This window comes from Excalfactoria chinensis, chromosome 9, assembly GCF_039878825.1.
Source record: "Excalfactoria chinensis isolate bCotChi1 chromosome 9, bCotChi1.hap2, whole genome shotgun sequence".
NCBI lineage: Eukaryota > Metazoa > Chordata > Aves > Galliformes > Phasianidae > Excalfactoria > Excalfactoria chinensis.
In genome coordinates, this window is record NC_092833.1 from 6,129,447 (window position 1) to 6,149,288 (window position 19,842).

Consider the following 19,842-nt stretch of genomic DNA (forward strand, 5'->3'; position numbering starts at 1 on the left):
TTAAAGTACTTCCCCATGAAAACATGTCACTTTAAAAATTCCCACCACTGATCAGCAGCTAAGAATACAAGGTGACTCTGTAAGAAGATGGCGAATCTCCAAAATGAGCACATTAAATACATTTTCTGGCCACTCAAATCAAAACATCTGGAAAATTCTTATGCTAACTTGCAAGTGAAAATCACAGCCATCAAATATTAAACTTGTGACACTAGCTACGGCTCTAATGCATGCAGCTGTTGTGATTAAAATAATACTGCTGGCATTCCACTCTTGTTCAGAGGATTTCTACCTTTGCCCTCTTTTATTCAAACAAGATTTGTAATATATTTCTTCCTCCACTATTCACAGAGGTGGAAATGTGGAGAATGGCTCTCCAAGCTATGCAGTCTCAGCAAACACCACCCACCTCCCGAGTGCCTCCATCCTTCCTTACTTCTTCTCACTCATGACTGACAATGGTTCAAAATCGATTCCCAGTACTGATTCCTGTTGGTGTATGTCCTGTTTTGGTTTTGTTGTTGTTTTTAAATTCCTTAATGATTCTTTCAAAGAAACTGTTAGATCTAGCTTAATTCCTTTACTGCTGAACTTCATAACTTTGCCTGCAACTTTGTCTCCTTATAAGATCAAAGATTTCTTTTACAGTTACTCCTGAATGCATCCTTTCCCATTTTAGTACAAAGCCGACAAATCTGTTCTCTCTCCTATACAAACCCTGGGCTGCTTTGCTGAATTACAGGAACAGATGTCAGCTGAAGTCTGGGACATCAGTGCTACTGTACAAGTCATCAACCAAAATGAGTGAGGGCCACACGCCTACTGACTGTAAGAAACCTCTGATGCAACTGCAGCTCGTGGGTCTTTTCTTAGCTTTGAATATTTCAACTTATCTCTTTGCACCTGCAATCAGGTCTAGCATACTGATCAAATGTGAAAAGTGCTTGGCTTCCAACAGGGACCTATAAAATCAGAAAGGCTTTTCTTAGTCATTCTTGGCGCTCTATGTGCTTAAGTCCACAACACCAAGCATTATTAGCATGTAGCAACGATATTTCATTCTACGTTGGTGGTACAAAACTTTCTGTGCTACATGGAGAGCGTATAAGAAATAGCAGCCACACTTTGACTTGTCTTTTCACTGTTTCAAGTATAAAACCTGCTATTTCTCATCTGTGGTGTGTGGGAATTCATTTTAATTCTTTTGAGTTACTGTTCAGTCCAATATTGCTCCTAAGCCACATTGCTGTTTCTGATTCTCAGTTGAAGAACGCTTCCTATCCTTCCTTTCATTTACAGTTTTCACAGAAAAAAATAAGTTGGAAGTCTGTGCTAGTCCAAAAGACAAATGCCTGAAGACTCCTATTTCTTTGTCAGCTAATATGGCTTTCAGATATACAGGCTTGCCCCAAATTGTGTATATCTATAGGATTAGTTTTAGAAGCTTGAGCAGAGAAACTGCAGTTTTACCAAACTGGAGTGATAGCACCTTCTGAGGCTACTGTGCAGTAGCATTCCAGATAGCCAGTGGTTTATACAGGGCACAGAAACAGGCTTATATGTAAATAATCGAAATATTTTAATTCCTACTGTTCTCCTAAAGAAGCAAACCGCAAGCTGGTAAATTTAAGGGCTTAATGCAGTTTTGTTGCTTCATCACAACAACAAAAATCATTAATAGACTGCAGTTCCAGGTTCTTAACTGTGATGTCAAAAATGTATTTGAGCTGCTTGAAGAAAAAGTGACAGCTACCGGTTCTGTGCAGTCCCATGCAGCTGTTCATCTGATCCCCAGGGTAAGCATTCATCCCAAGAGCTACTGCTGGAAAGTAATTTAGCTGTGAATGCCCAAAGGCATCCACCTTGCTCAGCTGTGCTCCACAGCAGCTGCAGGCATCCAGATACAGTTGTGTGTTTTTGCCTTCAGCTATGAATGCCAAAGCAAGGGAAAGTATAGAGCAGGAATTAATATGCACTCCAACTTTATATTGAACTCAAGGATTGATCATAGCGTGTGATTCAGCGAGAAAGGCAGAGCTTAGGCCCTTCATTAGGAAGCTGGGTGTGATTAAGATCAGCAGCAGAGTAGCTTCAGAAACAAACCCATGTCCAAAGTGATTCTGCAGGGAAGAAGTGTAGAACTACTTATTCCATAACAGTTCAGTAGTGAAGACTTTTTCCTTTGGTAAGGGCTATACAGCTACTTCCCAAACACCAATGTTTGTGCTTTGTGCTTCTTGACAGCTGCTATAATTAGTTTCCCATTAAAGTAACTCAAATATTTCAGATGAGGTGGGTGGAATATGATGAGCTAAAGATGTATGAAGAGAAATTATCTGTCCCAAAACTTCCCAGTGTGCTTCTTTCCCCACCAAAGTCTTCCTGGACTGAACGACTGATTGCTGCTCCAGTCATCAACTTTTATTCAGAAAGTATAAAGCTTACATACTTCAGCAGATAGAGGGTTACCTTGATTAACAAATAATAAGCAGCTGTCAACATACCAGCTGCAGGAGTTAAAAGGGATGAAGCAGAAGCTTGCAGTTGCAGAGAAGGCTGACTTAGAAGGAAAAATTCTGGCTTGGTAAGTAAGAGGTATATCACCCATAGAAGCAAGCTAACTCTGGGACCTGTAATAGAAATAGTGTTTTCCGGGTAACAGGCCTAGCTAAGGTGATGAGCTGCCCAGATGGCAGAGCTGTAGAGCAGGTCTGGTTTCTTAAGAGATGTTTTGTACAGTAACAAGCAACAGTTGTGTGAGGCTAGAAGGTGGATGGTTGTATCCCTCTCAGGAGATAAGCGTTTAACAATGAAAGCAAGACCACGAGCATGGAAAGCAGCATGCTACAGTTTGTAAAATCATCATGGTATTCAGTGTATGGGATTTGCACATGAGAACTACTAGCCATAAGTTAAAAATACATATATCCTCCTAACTTCATTGTGAAATGGTAAGAGTGAGGGCTATTCCTAGGTCAGGCAATTCAAACTCAAGTACAACAGCATTATGAAGCTGTGGTCTGTAAGTAACTATTGATCTGAAAACCAATTAACTTAGCTCTCCTCCAGATGTTGCTTTAGAGGTTTTATCCTTCTTGTAAGGAAATAAAAGCAATTTCTCATATAAGCAATTATCACTCGTATAAACGCGTGCCACCAATCCTGCTGAATACTCGGGCAGCTCTGTGTTGGTTCAGCACTTTTCTCTTTAGGATGGTGTTTTCTCCTAACTTTTTCCTAACATTTTTTTTCTCTCTCTCTTTGGGACACCACACAACCCAAATAAACCCAGGTACAATCACTTCCAGCATATACTTTCTATCTCCAATGCAGTCTGTAGCATAAGACGGTACAATTTCTATGCTTCTTTTGCCTGCCGGCTATCATCACAATGCAATGTAGCTGTGACTGTCGAAGATAACACCTAACTGCACCGCGGAGCTCCAGCAGGCTGCTCCTCTCTGAGCATCCATTTCTGTCTTGCAAGAAGTTTTGCTCCGATCAGCTTTGCATAAGTGCAATAAACGCGGTTCGGTGGAGATCAGAGAGCGGCAGCACAGTGACCGCGGAGTCATGTCACTGAGCTAATCAGATTTACCAGGGGATGTACATAGAAGCACAATATCCCGAAAGTATTTTATTAAGCACAGATCAACTCACCGCTAGAGCAGGAAAATCGGCTGTTATAGGAAAAGAAACGACCAAATCCTCGTTTTTTCACTTTAATTTCTGCTATCCGCGTGGCGGAGAGGCATGGCGGCTGCGCACCTCCGGGCAGGTACCAGCGCGGCCACGGCCACTCACAGCCCGGTGCCGCTGCTCGCCCACAGCCAGCCGTGCCCGCAGGAGACAGGCGCCGCCCGGCTCGGAACCGCCCGGCTCGGAACCGCCCGGCTCGGAACCGCCCGGCTCGGAACCGCCCGGCTCGGAACCGCGCGTCCCTTCCGCCCCCCGCCCGGCGCCGCGGTGGAACAGCGCTGCCGCTCCTTCGCTGCCCTCCGTTCGAGGTAAGGGACTCCGGGAACGCCTCAGCGGGCGGCACCCGCGGCCGTTACTCACCGGGCAGGCGGCGGGGACCGGCGGGCGCACAGCTCCGCTCCGCTCCTCACCGCGCCGCCCGCAGTCGTTACGCAGCGGGGCGCGGCGCGCGCGGGGCCGTTACTCCCCTTAGGCGGCGGCGGTGCGCGGGGAGGGGCGGAGAGCGGGGCCCTACCTGGGCGGGGGGCGGCCGGCCATGGCGAGACTCCGGCGGCGGGACCCTGGGGCTCAGGAGGAGTCGGGGCGGCGGGAGCGCGGCCCCGGCGCTCTGCGGCGCCCGGCAGCCCGGCCCTCCGCCTCACTCCTCCCCCGCCCGCCCCGCCGCTCCTCTCCCGCCCTCACACCTCCCTCGGGGCGCGGTGGCCGCGCTCCCCCGGGCGGCGCCGTCGCCGGGTCTTTCCCCACCTGCGAAGCGCCAGGTGGCGGCGGGCGGCCGGGCGGAACATGGCCGGGGCTGCGGGCGGCCGGTCCCGTCGGTTCCGTCCCGTCTCGCTCGTGGCTCGCGGTTCCGCGTCCCGCCGGTGCCGTGCAGCCGGGACCGGCCGCGAGGTGCCGGCTGCCTGCGCTCCGCCGTGCGTCGTGCTGCCCCGGCTCCGTGCCCATGTGATTCACATGGCGGGTGCTGCCCGTCTGCGTCTGAGATGTGACGCTCGAGAATTTAGAGAGGGAGCCTGCTCGGGTCACTACGTCGCAGCCCGGCTTTGCGCTCATTCAGGCTGCTCCATTTAGTTCTACTGGCAGAGCTCTTTTGTTTTTTAATTTCCCCCAGAGACGGCGCTGCGTGTTTTGCCCCTCAGCTTTGTCGTGTCTGCGCGCCCACGTCTGGGAACCTGTGCTGTACAGCTATTAGAATCGGCTTCTCGTCGTAGAACTCTGAAGGGGCGAAGATGAACAGCATCGGAGCCCCAGTGAGGCGTGCTGCAGACACGGCGTGCACTGGGTTCATGGGGGACCTTCACTCAGGGCTTGTAAATATCCACAGATGCTGCCGGAAGCTCAGCTGATGTCCAGTGAGCCCGGCTCCTCAGTCATCACTCAGAGATGTGCTGAGTAAATGCAGAGACTGAGAGGCAGGGCAGGAGATTACCACGCTTTGGTAGTGTTTTTTTTCCCCTGTGCAGCAGAGACTCAGTGTTTCTGTCCTTGAAATGCTTTGTTCCCGTATCCTGTCCACACCTTGCTATTCCCTTTAGTTGCTGGAAGTCACGAAGCTTATTGAGATCTGGAAGGGGCATGCAGGGGGAATAGTTTTATATATTACATCAGGTTTTGTTCTTTGTTCAAGTTTACAGTGAATGAATCAAACAAACTTTGAAGCCAAGGACTTGGTATCATATAACTCCTCTGGAGCCACTGTTGTTCATCCTTCAGAAAGGCTACCAGAAGACTTTGTTTTCAGTGCCTTATGCTTAACCCAAAGAGAAAGTTCATGTTAATGTTTAAACACCTCTTAAGACTGTGTTGAGGATGCGGATTATTTCTGCTGTTGTAGCAGTTGATTTGTCAACTCGTGAGGAGACAAATGAAGATGCAGCGCTGTGCTTCCTTTCTCACTCTCCAGATGCTCTTGCACCTCTTCTTTCTGGAAACAGGGTCAAATGCCCTTTTCTCCTCCTTGGCTCTCACCACACACACCCTGTGATTTGGGGTCATTTAAACTCTCTTGTCTGTTGCATCTCTTGATGCTGTTGACTTTGTCTCCCTTCAGCTTTCCTCAAATAGGCATGATTTTCCTACCCATGTAGCACCTAAATTTTCAATCAGCTTCCCCTTGATCAGTTACTTTAATTTCATCCATCTTGTACATCGCTTGTACGTGACTATGCATCGGATCTCCATTTTTGTATTTTAAGTGTCCTATTTTCTCTTCCTTGTCACAGCACTGGCTTTCTGATAAATTCAGCCCTATTGCCACCTGTCTTCTAATCTCACACACTTCCTCATTTGGTAGCTTGTTTGCTCCTTCTTCACTGTCATGATCTTATTCTTTATTTACCTCTGTTGAAGTACTTTTTTTCTGTCCCAGATGTTTACTGTTATCTCTGTTACTGTCCACTCCGACTCTACCCAGGTGTCTCTTCAGGCTGCATTTAAGCCACCCATCTTGTCCTTTACTTTTCTGAATTCTTCCTGAATTCTGGAGAAGAAGCTCAAATATTACACACCTACAGATCCTGTTTGTCTGTCTCATGCCATTTCTTACCTATTCTGTTATGCACTTTTTCCCTCACAACATGCAGTTCCTTTCTCTCCATATCTTTGCTGTTTTCTCCCTTCTACTTTTACTCCCCCTCCCCTTTTTGTTTGTTTGTTTGCGTGTTTCTTCCTCCCTTTTTCATTCTTTACTATTTTGCTCTAATGTAATAGGCAACAGTTTTCACTTTCCTGTTTCTGGGTTACAGAACTGCTTCTTCAGTGCTGCTGGATGTGACAGATTTCCAGCTAAGGATAGTCTGGAGAAAGGAAGTGCCCATTTTCTGTCAGTGATATTTGCACTCCAGAAGTTCTTAAAGCCTTTTCCAGTCTCATTTCTGATTGCCTGTTCTTGTGACTTGTCTGAGGAAGAGCAGAGTGTCACAAAGAGTTTTTCCCTGATTGGTGGTGGGGATATTTGTTGCTCACTCTCTCCTGTGCTTTTAGTCTTTGTTCCGGGTGTGATATGGCTCTGAAACACTTTTCTCCCATCATAGACCCTGCCACTTGTCTGTCTCTTACTCCAGCAGATAGCACTAAGACTACATGTGTGCTGGTTCTTGCTTTGATTTTTATCACATGCTAGCATCAATTTGAAGCCCTCTCATTGTCATCCTGTGATCTGATTCCTTCTCTTTTTTTTTTTTTCTTTTTTCTTTTTTTTTTTTTTTTGTGCTAGTTGCTATTTATTCTATTGCTATTTATCTAGTTGCTATTTAGTTGTTATAGTTGTTATAGTTCAGTTATTTATCTAGTTTCTATTTATTCTATGATCCTGCCAAAATTCTGCTTACCTGTCTTGTACAGGCATAGGCTGTATTGATTCTTCTCATCATTTTTTAGCCAGGCCTTATCTTTGTATTTCCTTGCAATTACTGGAAATGCCCTCATTTAGGTCATTGGATCTCCTCTCCTGTGAAAGTCCATGCTCTTGATTTCTGAGCAACTGGCTGTGTGTGGCTTTGTGCCATTGTTCTCAGTGCTTGACGGTTATGGGTACATAGCCTGAAAAACCTCTTCTCTTTTCTGGAACCTGACTTGGTAGAACAGAACTGATTACTGTCACACATTGACTTATTTCAGAGCTGTCATCGGGAGTGTATTTTTTCCTCAGCTTTTAGATATGAGTTGGCATCAGGAAGAGTGTACTCTGGCAGTTTAGTTACCTCACTCTGTCTTCTCTATGTCAGCTTAGGACAGCGTTCTCATACAGAGTAACAGAAGGTTGTGGTCAGAGAATGGAAGTGCCTATGCAGAATACAGGTCATTCTAGTTGTTTGCCCTCAGATTTTGCATGTTGTATAGATTTTTATAAAATTTCCAAGCAGACATTTGAAAATAATTAATCAGCTTTTCTGATGGAACAAACTGCTGCAGAGTTGTCAGTTTGAGCTGACAGAAACTGGAACGGTAGTTCCAAACAGAGCTGACTGTCACATGAGAAAATATGTCAGTCATTCCTGAAAAGGCAGAGGGAGCCAATCTTACACCGAGACTCTGAGTTGACTTTGAAGTTTTGTTCACTTGCTGTAAAAATGTCCCTGCAAACTGCTTTTGCACAACTTGTGGGTTTGTGGTTTGTTTTTTGGTTTTGTTTTTTTTTTTTTTCTTTTTTTTTTTCCTCCAGGAAATGTATCTGGTCTGTGCTGAAGACGTAACTGGGTGATATTTCCAGGAATACATCAATTCTGTTGGGGGCTTGAGAAAACAGAGTTGTTTTCCACTTCACTTTGCTTGTCCTATGAGCTACATTTTTTTTAGCATCCTGATTATAAGTAGGGATGAGGGAAATTTTGGATGCCGTACATGTTTAGAAATCAGGATCTAAATAGCTCTCAATATCTTAGCATTTTTTGTAAAGCGGCATAATTATTCCTGAATAAATTTAACACTATCCAGCCCCCAGCACAGGGACCATCTCTCTTGCATAGTAAATAATGAAATGAAATTAAACCAGTAAGGACAGTTAAGTCCTGATCTTAATGTTAGAATCATAGAATCAACAGGGTTGGAAAAGACCTCTAAGAGCACCCACTCCAACTGTCCATCAATTACCAATGTTTCACACTAAACTATGTCCCTTGTACATCATCAAAACATTCCTTGAACAACTCCAGGGTTGGTGACTCTTCCACTCTCTTGGAGAGGAAGTATTTCTAATATCCAACTTGAATCTCCCCTGGTGCAACCAGAGTCTGTTCCCTCTGGTCTTATCACTAGGTACATGGGAGAAGAGACCACCCACAACCTCCCTTTGGGTAGATGTAGCAAGTATGAATTGCCCTTTTGACTCTAGTGTTGATCAAATAGTATTTTTTGGTGCAGCTCTCTACCTACCCTCTTTCCCATGTTTGCTGTACAGTTAGAATGTGCACATAGATCAACGGATGCACACACATCTTGAAGAATGTGTAGTTATTCCTGTATTGGTAAAAAGGTTTGCATTAGATTAGATAGTTAGCTTGTATGTATTAAGGTTTTTGTTCGTTTGTTTGTTTTTTGCCTAAATTAACCTCAAAATCTTTGACTTGATCTACAAATCTAAATATTTAAACGTACTAATTGGGTCCCTCTTTTTTATAAGAAAAACTTCCAAATGTACGTGGCATTTTCAGCCTACACACATTCCTGGAAAAGAAGGAGAGATAAGATTAAATTCTGTAAGATAAATCAAGCACATTAAGTTGTTCCCAGGTGTTTGAAGATACTATTTTGAAAATGGTCTGTTTGTCAGGCTCGTTTTAGTAAGCCAGAGAGCTCCTGTATTGAGCATTTCAGCTGATCTGAAATATATTATTCAATAGGGAAAGAAACCAATATTTGCAATAAACTCAAACCTGGCTATTTAGTTCCTCTAAGGTCAAAAGTGATATGCTAAACTGGGCTAGAATCTGATAGCAGTCATCAGCTAGTAGACAATAAACCCTCATCTGTAGCATTAATAGAAGTCTTTTAAGCAACTGGAGGTGGTGATGCACATAGAATAGACAGGAAAGATATTCATAAACGCTCTTTGTGTTCATTTGTGCTGTCCTCGGTTTTCATTTTTGCTTTCACCTTGTTCTCTCAGCCTCCAAACCTAGTTGCCTGAGCTGTGAGGATGTGCCACACAAGTACTGTGTGCTTCCCATTGTGCTTTCCTCTGACTCCAGAGGTAGTCAGTGTTCTTGTACTTACTGAATAGACTGTGACCATTTGGTGCAGATTATTTTTGAGAACACATAGAATGTTTAAGTTCTTCTGAAGAAGTATTGCAAATGGATCTGGAATCCTGAGTCTCTTTAAAAGTCTCTGTAATTTTTCATTACAGAGTTTTATCTTACTTCTAGCCACAGTTCTCCAAAGTACTGCTTCCCTCTGCCTTCATATTTTTGACTATTAACTTGAGCAAAGTTAGATTTGTAAATAGGAATTATATTTAGGATTTCCTCAGAAGGGAAGGCTAAGTCAAAGGCATACTAAAACAAGCCGTGGAGCAGTACGAACAAGAGCTATCCTCCTTTCCTCATGTGGACGGGCAAAGCAGAAAGCAAAAACAAAAAAATGGAAGATCTCAGAGAGAAAGGCTGAAAAGGGAAATTCAAAGACTGGTGTAAATGATGCAGAAAATCTGGCTTGAAAGATCTCTCAATAGCTATCTTGTTCTTTGCTCTCACAAATGGCCATTGAGGCATTAAAACTGCGTAGATTGCAAGAACGTACAATTAAAATGTGATGGGAAATGGTTTACTTTTTTCCTAGATTTTGCATGTAAGTGTACACCAACTGCTGTGTGTTTATTTTCTGTGTGCATTTATATATTCATGAAATGCAGTGGGAGTAAGGAATTGCTCATGTGATCCATTTGAATAAGTGCCTTTAAACGCTGACAATAACGTGCAGGTGTATGAAAGGCCAGAGGAACTACTCCTCATTTAAAATAAATAAAAGCCAAAAAAGCCACAAACACATATGTAATAAAAAGATCTTTGACTAAATACTGTGGTTCAGTGTCTTTGTGGACATCTCCTGCTGAACTCTCAAGACTAACAAAAAGCTAGCAAGCTTAATTGTATGCCAGAAGGACTTGAACTTAAAACCACTGAGCTTTGTTGATTATGTTACTTTTTGCTACTAAATTACCATGCACAGTTGTTTAAATAGCTGTTGGAGAAGAGATTGTAAATAAATGCCTACAGTCATGTACAAAATCCTATAGAGTTAAACAGTTGTTTCAGGATGACTATGAAATCAATTTGCATCACCATAGTAGCTAATGGTATTTTCAGAATCGTAAATAGCAGTTGTTAAACTGAAATGTGCATTTCCACTGTAACAAGTACAGCTCAGCCACTGGTATAAAAGGCCCTCTGTACAGCCCCTCTAATGTAGTTCGGTCCAACTCTGTTTTCCAAGGTAACGTAAATATTGCAGTGCCTACACTCGTAACCCTGTGTGTCTGCTCAGGAAGAAGTGCCAGTTACAAGATACATTTTTGAGATGTCCATGGGAATCTGAATTGTGCTGGGACTGTAAAAATGAAACAGGACACATGCGCTTGCTCTGTGCATCTGACTTCTAATTGCTAAACATGGAATTAGCTCAAGTCGGAAGGATGCCTCCTTTAAAGAAAAAATAATTGAAGGCCTATCTAGGGAATTGTATGCTTGAGGAATAGTGATTCATGCGGGAGCTCAGTGCAACTTCATTTGAATTAGATGAACTGCTAATGAATGGGAGAGAGAGGAGTGGAATTTTATTATTTTTTCTAAAGCCCAACAGTTTATTTCATGAACTTCTATATGAAATTTTGAAACACCCTCTATCCTTCCCCCTTTCCCCCCTTCCCCACTGTGCTTGGTGGCATGGATAAGATAGGGATATGAAGGGAAATGGTGAAGAGCTCCTTTTTAATGTCTGTGTAAAATTTGGAATGGCAATAAATTCAGAGTGCTTTTAGATTGCCAGCAGTAATTGTCTGATGGGAGTCATGATCACATCCTGTGTGCGTTATGAATTTATGGAGGGCAAAGAATTAGAGGTACAGCAAGAAAAAGGAAAAACAAGATTGATTCTTGGATTGTCTAGGTGTTTCCAGAATGTTTTCTTTTGTTTCTTGCTGAATTTTCATTATTCTTGGTTACACCGAGTTCTTCTAAAGGCCTGCTGTACTGGCAGGTGGCGATATTTGGGTATTCCCAGACTCTTAAGAAACTTGGTTTAAATGAAGGACTGGAAGCCTAAGGATTGTCTGTCAATGGAGTAAACTGTTGTGGGATCTTTGAATCATCCATTATGGGATGTTATTGGGAGTGGATGGGAAGCCATCCATAAGGAGTATGATGTTACACTAATATTACAATACAGTTTACTTTCTATGTGGGAAGAAGATGTATGGGAAATTGGTAATCACAGCCTGAATCTCTGATTAATCAGCTGAGGCAAGTGTCGGGTCAGCTGTGGGAGCACAAGTGAGAGTAATTTAGCTGTGCTCCCAGAAGGGGTGGAGCACCTCCTCCAGACCTCATTTAAGGGCTGACCACCACTAAGGCAGCATCTCTTGGAGGTCATTCCCTGGTGGAGATTGACTCAGCATTTGCCAGTGAAGACATCCATATTGGTGAGTTTTTCCTCATAAATAACCTTTTGACTATCTGTTACCATCTTTGTATTATTCCACCTTACAGAAGGAGAATTGGAAAAAGGTATTTTTTAAAATTTTATTTCAAAAAGCATATTAAGAGACAGAATCATAAATTGATGATATCTTGATGTGATGAAATAAGAGATGGCAATAAATGTTGCATTTTCTTCTTTAAACTGCATCACACCTTTTTGGTGTAGTAGAATGTTATCTAGGAGTTAGATGGCAACAGAGCAAACTATTCTGCAAAGCTCTAAAGCATTAATAAGTTGTTTTGGTTTTTATGTGTTTTGGTGCGTATATTTTTGCAGCACTCGACTATCTGTATCTTCATAAGTGGAATCTTTATTTTTTTCATTACTTGACCTCTGGCTCATGACTGTGTGCTTGAAGAGACAACATAGAAAGAAAAGTGTTATTTGAATAAAATGCATAGTTAGCTTGGGAGCATGGAATAGAATCCACCTTCCCAAGTGAATTCTGCTCCTTTGCTCTCCCAGTGATTTTGTACCTCATTGAATCTCAGAATCTTTTTCATTCAACAGTGTAGTTTCTGTAAAGTTGATTTATGCTGTCTTAGGCTGTCTGGGATGATTGGAACATACCCTCATGAGCTGCTTATATGACCATGAGCATTCTAATGCTGCAGAAATTAGGTCCACAGCTTTCATTTTTGTATTACAATTCTAACTAGTAGGCTATAACATATTTAAGGGTCACATTGTCTTTTGAGCTTCTTCCACGAGACGTGTAACTGAGTAAACATATGCTTCCAAACGCTCTGTAAGAGAAACATAAAAAGTACATACATGGAACAAGGCAGGCGATGAACACAAAAGTAGCCTAATGGGCAGTTCTTTTGGCGAACTGTCAGCACTTTTGATCTCACTTCTAGATGCACGCACTTTGATCTTGCCTTGAACTCTCCTCAGGCTGCTGTTTTTTGTCTAGGCTGATTCACTGTCTGGTATTTCTGGAAGCCTAGCAGTCCAAGGGGAGCTGCTGTGCTGAGTTTCCTCCAGGCTACTGTCTGCTGGAAATCCCAGATATTCCTGCAGTGCTCATGCTGAGAAACCGCTCGGTGTGTAGAAACAGCTTATTGAAAATGTGTTACTCAGTTGATCGCTACATGCAGAGCATGACTGACGTATGAAAATGTCAGGCTTACTGTGTGTGCCCAGACGCTGTGCCTGGCACGTGCACTGTGGCTGGCTCCTTCTGGAAGCCTTACATTTACCCTGCCTGCCCTACAAAATTCCAGTTGGAATCCTGGGAGCCTCATCAAGTCACTCTTGGTCCTGGCAGCTTATTGAGAGAGAAACATGCTCTGAGCATGTACTTCCTCCAAGGCCTTCCTACCTTGAAGGTGTGACAACTGACAGATCTTAAAGCTCTTGTTTTAGTGCTATTTTTGTTTTTTGAAGTGAAATGGTAGTGTGAAAAATATCAAAATATGTCATTGGCTTATGGGTAGTTTTTCTAATTGCTGAAGATATCGCTAGCAATTATTCACTGACTAGTGTTAGTTGCTTAATAGCTGTCTGTGCAAAACTTTGAATGTATCTTGAATGTGTCTTTAAATCTTTCTTTTTACATTTGATTGGATTCTGCTCACTCTTGGATTAGCGCAGTTCTAAAGTGCTGCATCCAAGAAGCAATGTCTTCAGCCCGAACCATCAAGAAACTATTACAGAGTTGGCAAAAGGAATGCTGTTTAGCTGTGAGAAAATATGCTTTGTATGGAACTTTGTTTTTCAAGAGCTAATGTCTTTTGGGCACTGTTCAAAATGTGTTTTCATCTTTACTACCAAAAAAAAAAAAAATCATTGTAAATTAACATATTTTTTAATATCAAAGACCCCCAATAGAAATTGAATTTCTCAAGCTTAACTTGTGTTCATCAGCTATTTGTTTTGATGATTTTAATTTACACGAGTATTCAGGAATCCAATTTTCTTTCTAGTGTTTAGGACTCCAGTAATTCTAAGGAAAATATTATCCTCTCTGACACAAATGTAAAAAGCTCAGTGGGTTTTCATCTCTGTTAGCAGATCCTGCTTCACACTTTCAGTTGCTGCAGAAGGGGATCTATCACAGCTTAGGGGGAGCTAATTTGTCACTTGTTTGGTTTTATTGTGTTTGCTCAAACTACACCAATAGCTGGAGAAAACCAACTTTAGGCATAATGAAAAAAAGAAGTTAATTTGCAATGGCTATGTGAGAAGCTGTTCAAATGGATGAAATGGAGCTCTGTATTATTTTTAATCTATTATCATCGGATAGTAAGTATTTTCAGAGCTGTCTGGGGCCAGCAGGCTCCTGAGCAGTGTGTGAATATAATGCCACAGGCTTGGACTGCCCTTGCCACACTGCATGCCTGCCAAGCTGGTGATGTTTCCAACTATGCAGTTACTTCTCTTGCATTCATAATGCTTCTGCTGTCTTTGAAATTTAGCTGGGTCTGGCAGCAACTTGTGGTCTTGAGACCTGTCACCAGGGTGGCCATTTGATTAAGCATTCTGAGGCCGCAGTAATTCAGTGACAATAGAGATGTGTGGGAAGGTAAGAATAAGCTTTCAACCTGGAAAGATGGAGACTGGCTCACTTTGAAAAACACACACAACACGAAGATAATTATTAAGAAGTTTATTATTGCATATTGATATTCAGATGGTGAAAATAACAATATGGCAAAAGGTCTGACAAACTGATGTTTCATCATGCAAACGTCTTCTGAGAATTGCATTTCATGGCACTTGCTCCTAACATTTCCATTTTCCAAAGCTGAGCCATATTAATTCTCAAGTAGATGTACACGTGTAACATACCATTGCTTCATTGGAGTAGGAAGGGAATAGCATTCTGCAGAATTAATGGAAATTGAGACTACAAATGTTGATATAATAAATTCGTCAAAATATCTTTCATGTACTTCTGATTTTAAGTACATTGTAGTCAGGAAGAGAGGTTAAGAGATGATATCAAGTTGCAGAGTGATGCTTACTGAAGTTTGCAAGTTATTACATAATTCATTTGAAAATTGCAATTTACAAAAACATCAGTGGTATTTTAATAGCTCAGAAGAGTTGCATGAAGTTCCCATATGAAGCCATAGAATTCTACCACAGTCTCATTTGGCACTGAGTATCACAAGTAAGTTCAGCTTTTATAGATTTGTATCGATGGCTTTCCCTATATTTCCTGAATGAGATTTTAATTGCACGAATGTTCAAAAGCAGTCAACGTTATCCAAGCTCTCCGTAGTGACTGTGCACCAGTGGGACTTTTAAGAGTGTGTCTGTCAGTCAGTTATTGATAACTCAGTAATCTTGAACTGTCTCATCTTTTACTTTCTTTATAGATTTTTGTCATCCTGTCTTATCTGCACTCCTTATTATCTAAAGCATCAAAAGTAGTATGCTAGTTCTGCTTGCTTGTGAGGACTGTAGTTGGGCTTCAGTTATAACCTTTGCAGTAATTCATTAAGTCCACATCTTTTCCACTAAGTACTCTTGAGATGCCCTCACAAAAGCGAATGAAGAGCAAGCAGACTCTCTGTGTTGATTTCTCGTTGCATATTAAACCCATCCATATGGCTCCTATGTTCTGTGTCTCAGTGTGTGTGCACATGCATACTAAGACTAATTTTGGACATCCTGCTCTGAGTGACCATGACACCTGCTTGGTATTTTTTGGCAAACAGTCAGTCACTTGTATATCTCCTGACAATAATTATTATGTGTAATTTGTATGAGTTTTAAATTGTGATGCTGTGGTCTGAAAAAAATGGTATATTCTCATATTCTAGAAATAATTCTGGATTTAATTGGATTTTCATCTGGAATATTCCTATTAAAGCATAGTTTTTAAACCATGTTCCTCATGATGCATTATGTACTTAATGATGGTTTCTCTACGCCCATCTATAATTCTTGTTCTTTCAGCATGCAAATGTGATGTGATGATAATCATCAGTCCTGTTGGGCTGGGTTGGCTTTCCCAATTACTAACATTTGGGAATGGTGTTCTGTAAGCCTGGCTAGTATGGTTATCTGGTGTCAGAAAGGTTTAGATTATCTCACTGTGTGGAACTTTCCAGGAGTGGATGCCAACAGTTATTGAAGCAGTAGAAACAGTTGTTTCATGGCTTGTGCTTCTAATTCAGATGCTTCTGAATTCATTTTACTTCTTTCATCTAAAAGTTGATATTTTTTTTCTCCTTCAAACGTGGCTGCGCAGCTAAACTGAAAAATCATTTCTTGCTATGAGCTCTGAAAACCTGCGCTATTTCTGCCTTAGTAAAGTCACTTAAAGCTTGTCACATTAAAGGTATTTAATTTATTATTTATTGTCAAGATACTCATGGTGATGGTATTCAAAGTCTTAATCAATTGGGCTTTATTCATTCTCGTAGGCGGACTTGCAAAATAATTGTTTTGGCATATTACTTAAAACCACAATTATACAGAAAAATGTCAATTGCATAGCATTTGCATTAAAACTCTCTCATTCAATAACTCAGTTTTCAGTTCTGAATAACTTAGTTATGTGTAATTTCACACAGCTGTTCATCCTGCTTCCCTGAACAACCAAGTGATCTTGGTGCACACATCATGCGTGGCAGTGGGGTCAGGAGTGGGCTCTGCTGAGGGCACAGCTCTGCGTGCAATACTGGAGTTTTGGCTTGTGAATTTTGACAAACCAGAGGCAAGATGTGATGTTATTCTTTATTTCTGGTTGATTTAAAAGAAAACAGCAGGAAAGTCTGTACTAAGGTTTAAACAGTTGAGTTGTGGTTGACGTGTTGTGAGTGGGATACAATGACAGGGCTCCCTGTCCCACATCAGCAAGAACGGGCTCACACAAACCTCTTGCTAAGCTCAGCTGAATTTGTTTTGTATGAAGCATGTGTTTTACATGGTGTTCTCATCTCAATTCAATTCTCAGCATCTCCTTACCTCTTAAGGAAAACTCACCTTTGACCTTTGGGATATCAGCTATGAAGTCCTTAAATTTTAGGTAAAAAATGGTCTGTGGTTGCAATGGTCTCTGGGCATTGCTAAATGATGTCTTATTACCACATGCAAATACTCTGTTTTTGATGGAGTCATGGAGCTTGTTTTTCTTGTCAGAAAATCCTTGCTAAGAAGCACATTCTAGAGAAAGAAAAAATTGTGTGGGTTTATAAAATGCCATAAGTACATGTAAATTACACCATTTATCAAAAGCTCGTTTATACTAGTCAGATTACAAAGCTAGTTATACCGAGGGCTGAACTCAAGAATGTGTCACTTTTTATAAGGGGATAATTTCTTTGGGTTTACTTTCTTTACTGGGTTGAAATCTTAGAGCCCATTCAATGTATCCCATCATCATAAACTATCACAAATAGGGAAAATATTTACTGCCTCACGAAACTACTTACTAATTAAAAGTCCTGTTGTTGTAGCAGCAAAGAGTTGTTACTGTTACTGCAAATGACAACTCAGAAAGTGTATTTTTTTCATTGTTCTGAATATTCATCTGTAAATACAGTTCAGCTAGATGTGGAAATCTTTCAGGATGATAAAATGTTTGTGCACAAATTCTTAACACTTAGAGGAGGCTATTGAAATTCTGTTGTTGTTTCCAGAGGAAAAGAGAACTGTTGAGAGAAACAGAGGGGGAGTTTAAGCAGAACCGAATATACGGAGAAACAGATGGGGGATGTCTATACACAGCAAGGTATGAAGGTGTGTGAGAAGAGCTGTGTTTATATGTGTTTATATGCAGGCATGCATGTTACCAGATTCTATGCATTTGTAGTTCTATGCATTTGATGCATTTTGCGCTTTAGAATTGCAGCAAGGTACAGATGGGAGCAGTTTGATATGCAGCAATCTATATGGCTATATAGAGAACTGCAGGATAACTCAGACTGGAAGGACTTCAGAAGGTCTCATAGTTGCACAAAATCCTGAAGTATCCAAACAACTGCTACTTTATAAATTGATAATGTCGTTTAAATGTTGCCATGCCATGAAATTCTACACAATGTGTCTGTGGAAAGACTTCGATAGATGATCTGCTTGTCTGAAGGTAATGTTAGCTATACTTAATCAACTCTCAGAAGCAGTTTCTCCAACATATTCTTAAAAGCTTTCATTGCTAAATGGTTTCTATAACTGCTGCAGGTATTCTGGTCCTGTGCTTTAGAGCATTGGGTAGGCAATGCACTTCAGCATTGCAGCAGTTTAATATCTTTTTGTACCACAATTCAAAAACATAGAATACTGATGGAATTGAAACAGTGGGGGGGAAATAGATGTAGCTTCATATATTTATGAAGTTCAAAGTATCATCTTCTGTGTTCCCAAGAAGGTAAATTCTGCTACATTTATTTTATTTTGTCTATTGTCATAGTAGGGTATTTAGCTTTTAGAGTTTTTCGGCTGCAAACTTTTCAACTGAACCTGGAAAAAAATCTAGTAAAATAATTGAAAAGAAAAACCACATAATAAAAAGACTGATTAGTAAAGAATTAAAAGTTTATAAACATATGTTAGTCCAGAGTCTTCTTGAAGAGGATTAGAGTGGAACTGTGCAAGGTATTTGTCTGGATTGTGATGCCTTTGCTCTTGAAACCTACGTAACTGTTAGTTGATGTAGCTCTCACATCTGTGAAAACATGTAATCCATGCATTCATGCAATTTTTATGTATTTGTTGAGAAGGTCTGATGGCAAAGGTTGCTTAATGATGGTAAAACTGAAAGGATGTCTTCATGGGGGCTTGGATTTGGGGGAAAAATTGCAGATTTCAGCCCTTTTACCCATGTGTAAATGAACCCCTGCAGACTCTCTAGATCTTCTGGGTAGTTTGAGGTTGCTCCATTATTCTGAGAAATGCCAACTGATTTCTACAGAGCAGAAGCCTAATGATGTCAGTAATGCTGCAAAATCCTCCGAGTGAAAGTCTCATCCTTTGTTCTTGCTCATGTATCATGACTTGCTACTTTCATTATACCGTGGGCGAAAATACACACTATGAGATCATCTATTGCACTGCCACAGCCCAGCCTTCTCTGCTGTTAATATCAGATGGAATTATATGCATCAAAGATAAATGAAAAATCAAGTCGAACTGCCCACTGAGTAACTCAATTACATTTTCTGTTTATTAGATCTGATGACATGATAAAATACCACCATTCCTGGGCCATCTAAGAGCTATCATGAGCGATTTATTTGATAGGCTTTTTTTTTTATTATTATTTCCAGTCTTCACAAGAAGGAATATTTATCTGCTGAAATTTAACCAGTTCACTTGGATTTCTGTGTTTGCCAGCTGGAAACACCTTTGAAGGGCTTTTGAGTAGGTGGTGAACTTCAGTGCTCTGAATCACTGCCTGTGAGAGCCTACTGAAGCCTCTTTTACCTTGTTTTGTCAGGCAGGTTGCCTACTTTATGTAACAGTTGAATACTAGGCAGCCTGACTTTCCCCTTTGGTATTTACATCTCTGGATGTAAGCTGACAAACTCCAATTCACTTTCCTCCTTTTTTTCCTTATTGTCCTCAGGACTAGAGTATGTACGCAAGTAGCAAAGTCAGGACAGATCAGCCTTTGAAAATAATAAAAATATAAAACTATATGAACTAGCACTGCATTCAAAGTCCTCTGGGACATGTCTACTTCAGGCCATCTTTCAATCTGAAGAAATTCAGCAATAGACCCATTGCCCGTTCGTTATGGCTTACAACCCCTTCTGGTAGCAGTATAGAAATATTAGGATACAGAGGTTTTTGTTGTGGCTTTCTCAGTTGTTCCCCCAACCCCCCTTTTATTTTAACATATAATAAGAAATTATAGCCCAAGGTCCTGCCTCCAGCAGAAACATCTAGAACAAGATAAACATAAGTGATCTGCTTCCTCATCTTTTCTCTGAGTATGTTTAATACAGAGCCATCTTGAGGCGTTGTGTTTTCCACGTGATCAGGAAATGCCAATGG

The 19,842-nt window shown here is 41.3% G+C and overlaps 2 protein-coding genes across 6 annotated transcripts in view; one reads left to right on the forward strand and one right to left on the reverse strand.

The window, feature by feature from the left end:
• The window catches only part of SPHKAP (SPHK1 interactor, AKAP domain containing), a 64,341-nt gene extending 59,479 nt beyond the window's left edge, over window positions 1-4,862 (reverse strand). For 2 of the 5 annotated variants that reach the window (XM_072344814.1, XM_072344813.1), the window contains exon 1: window positions 4,214-4,355. In XM_072344814.1, the coding sequence (XP_072200915.1) occupies window positions 4,214-4,236 (23 nt within the window). In that variant the 5' untranslated portion in view covers window positions 4,237-4,355. The other 3 variants (XM_072344812.1, XM_072344811.1, XM_072344815.1) reach the window with 3 other exon arrangements.
• DAW1 (dynein assembly factor with WD repeats 1) overlaps window positions 1-19,842 on the forward strand; it is a 133,602-nt gene that overhangs the window by 77,379 nt on the left and 36,381 nt on the right. The gene's annotated exons all lie outside the window — the stretch shown is intronic.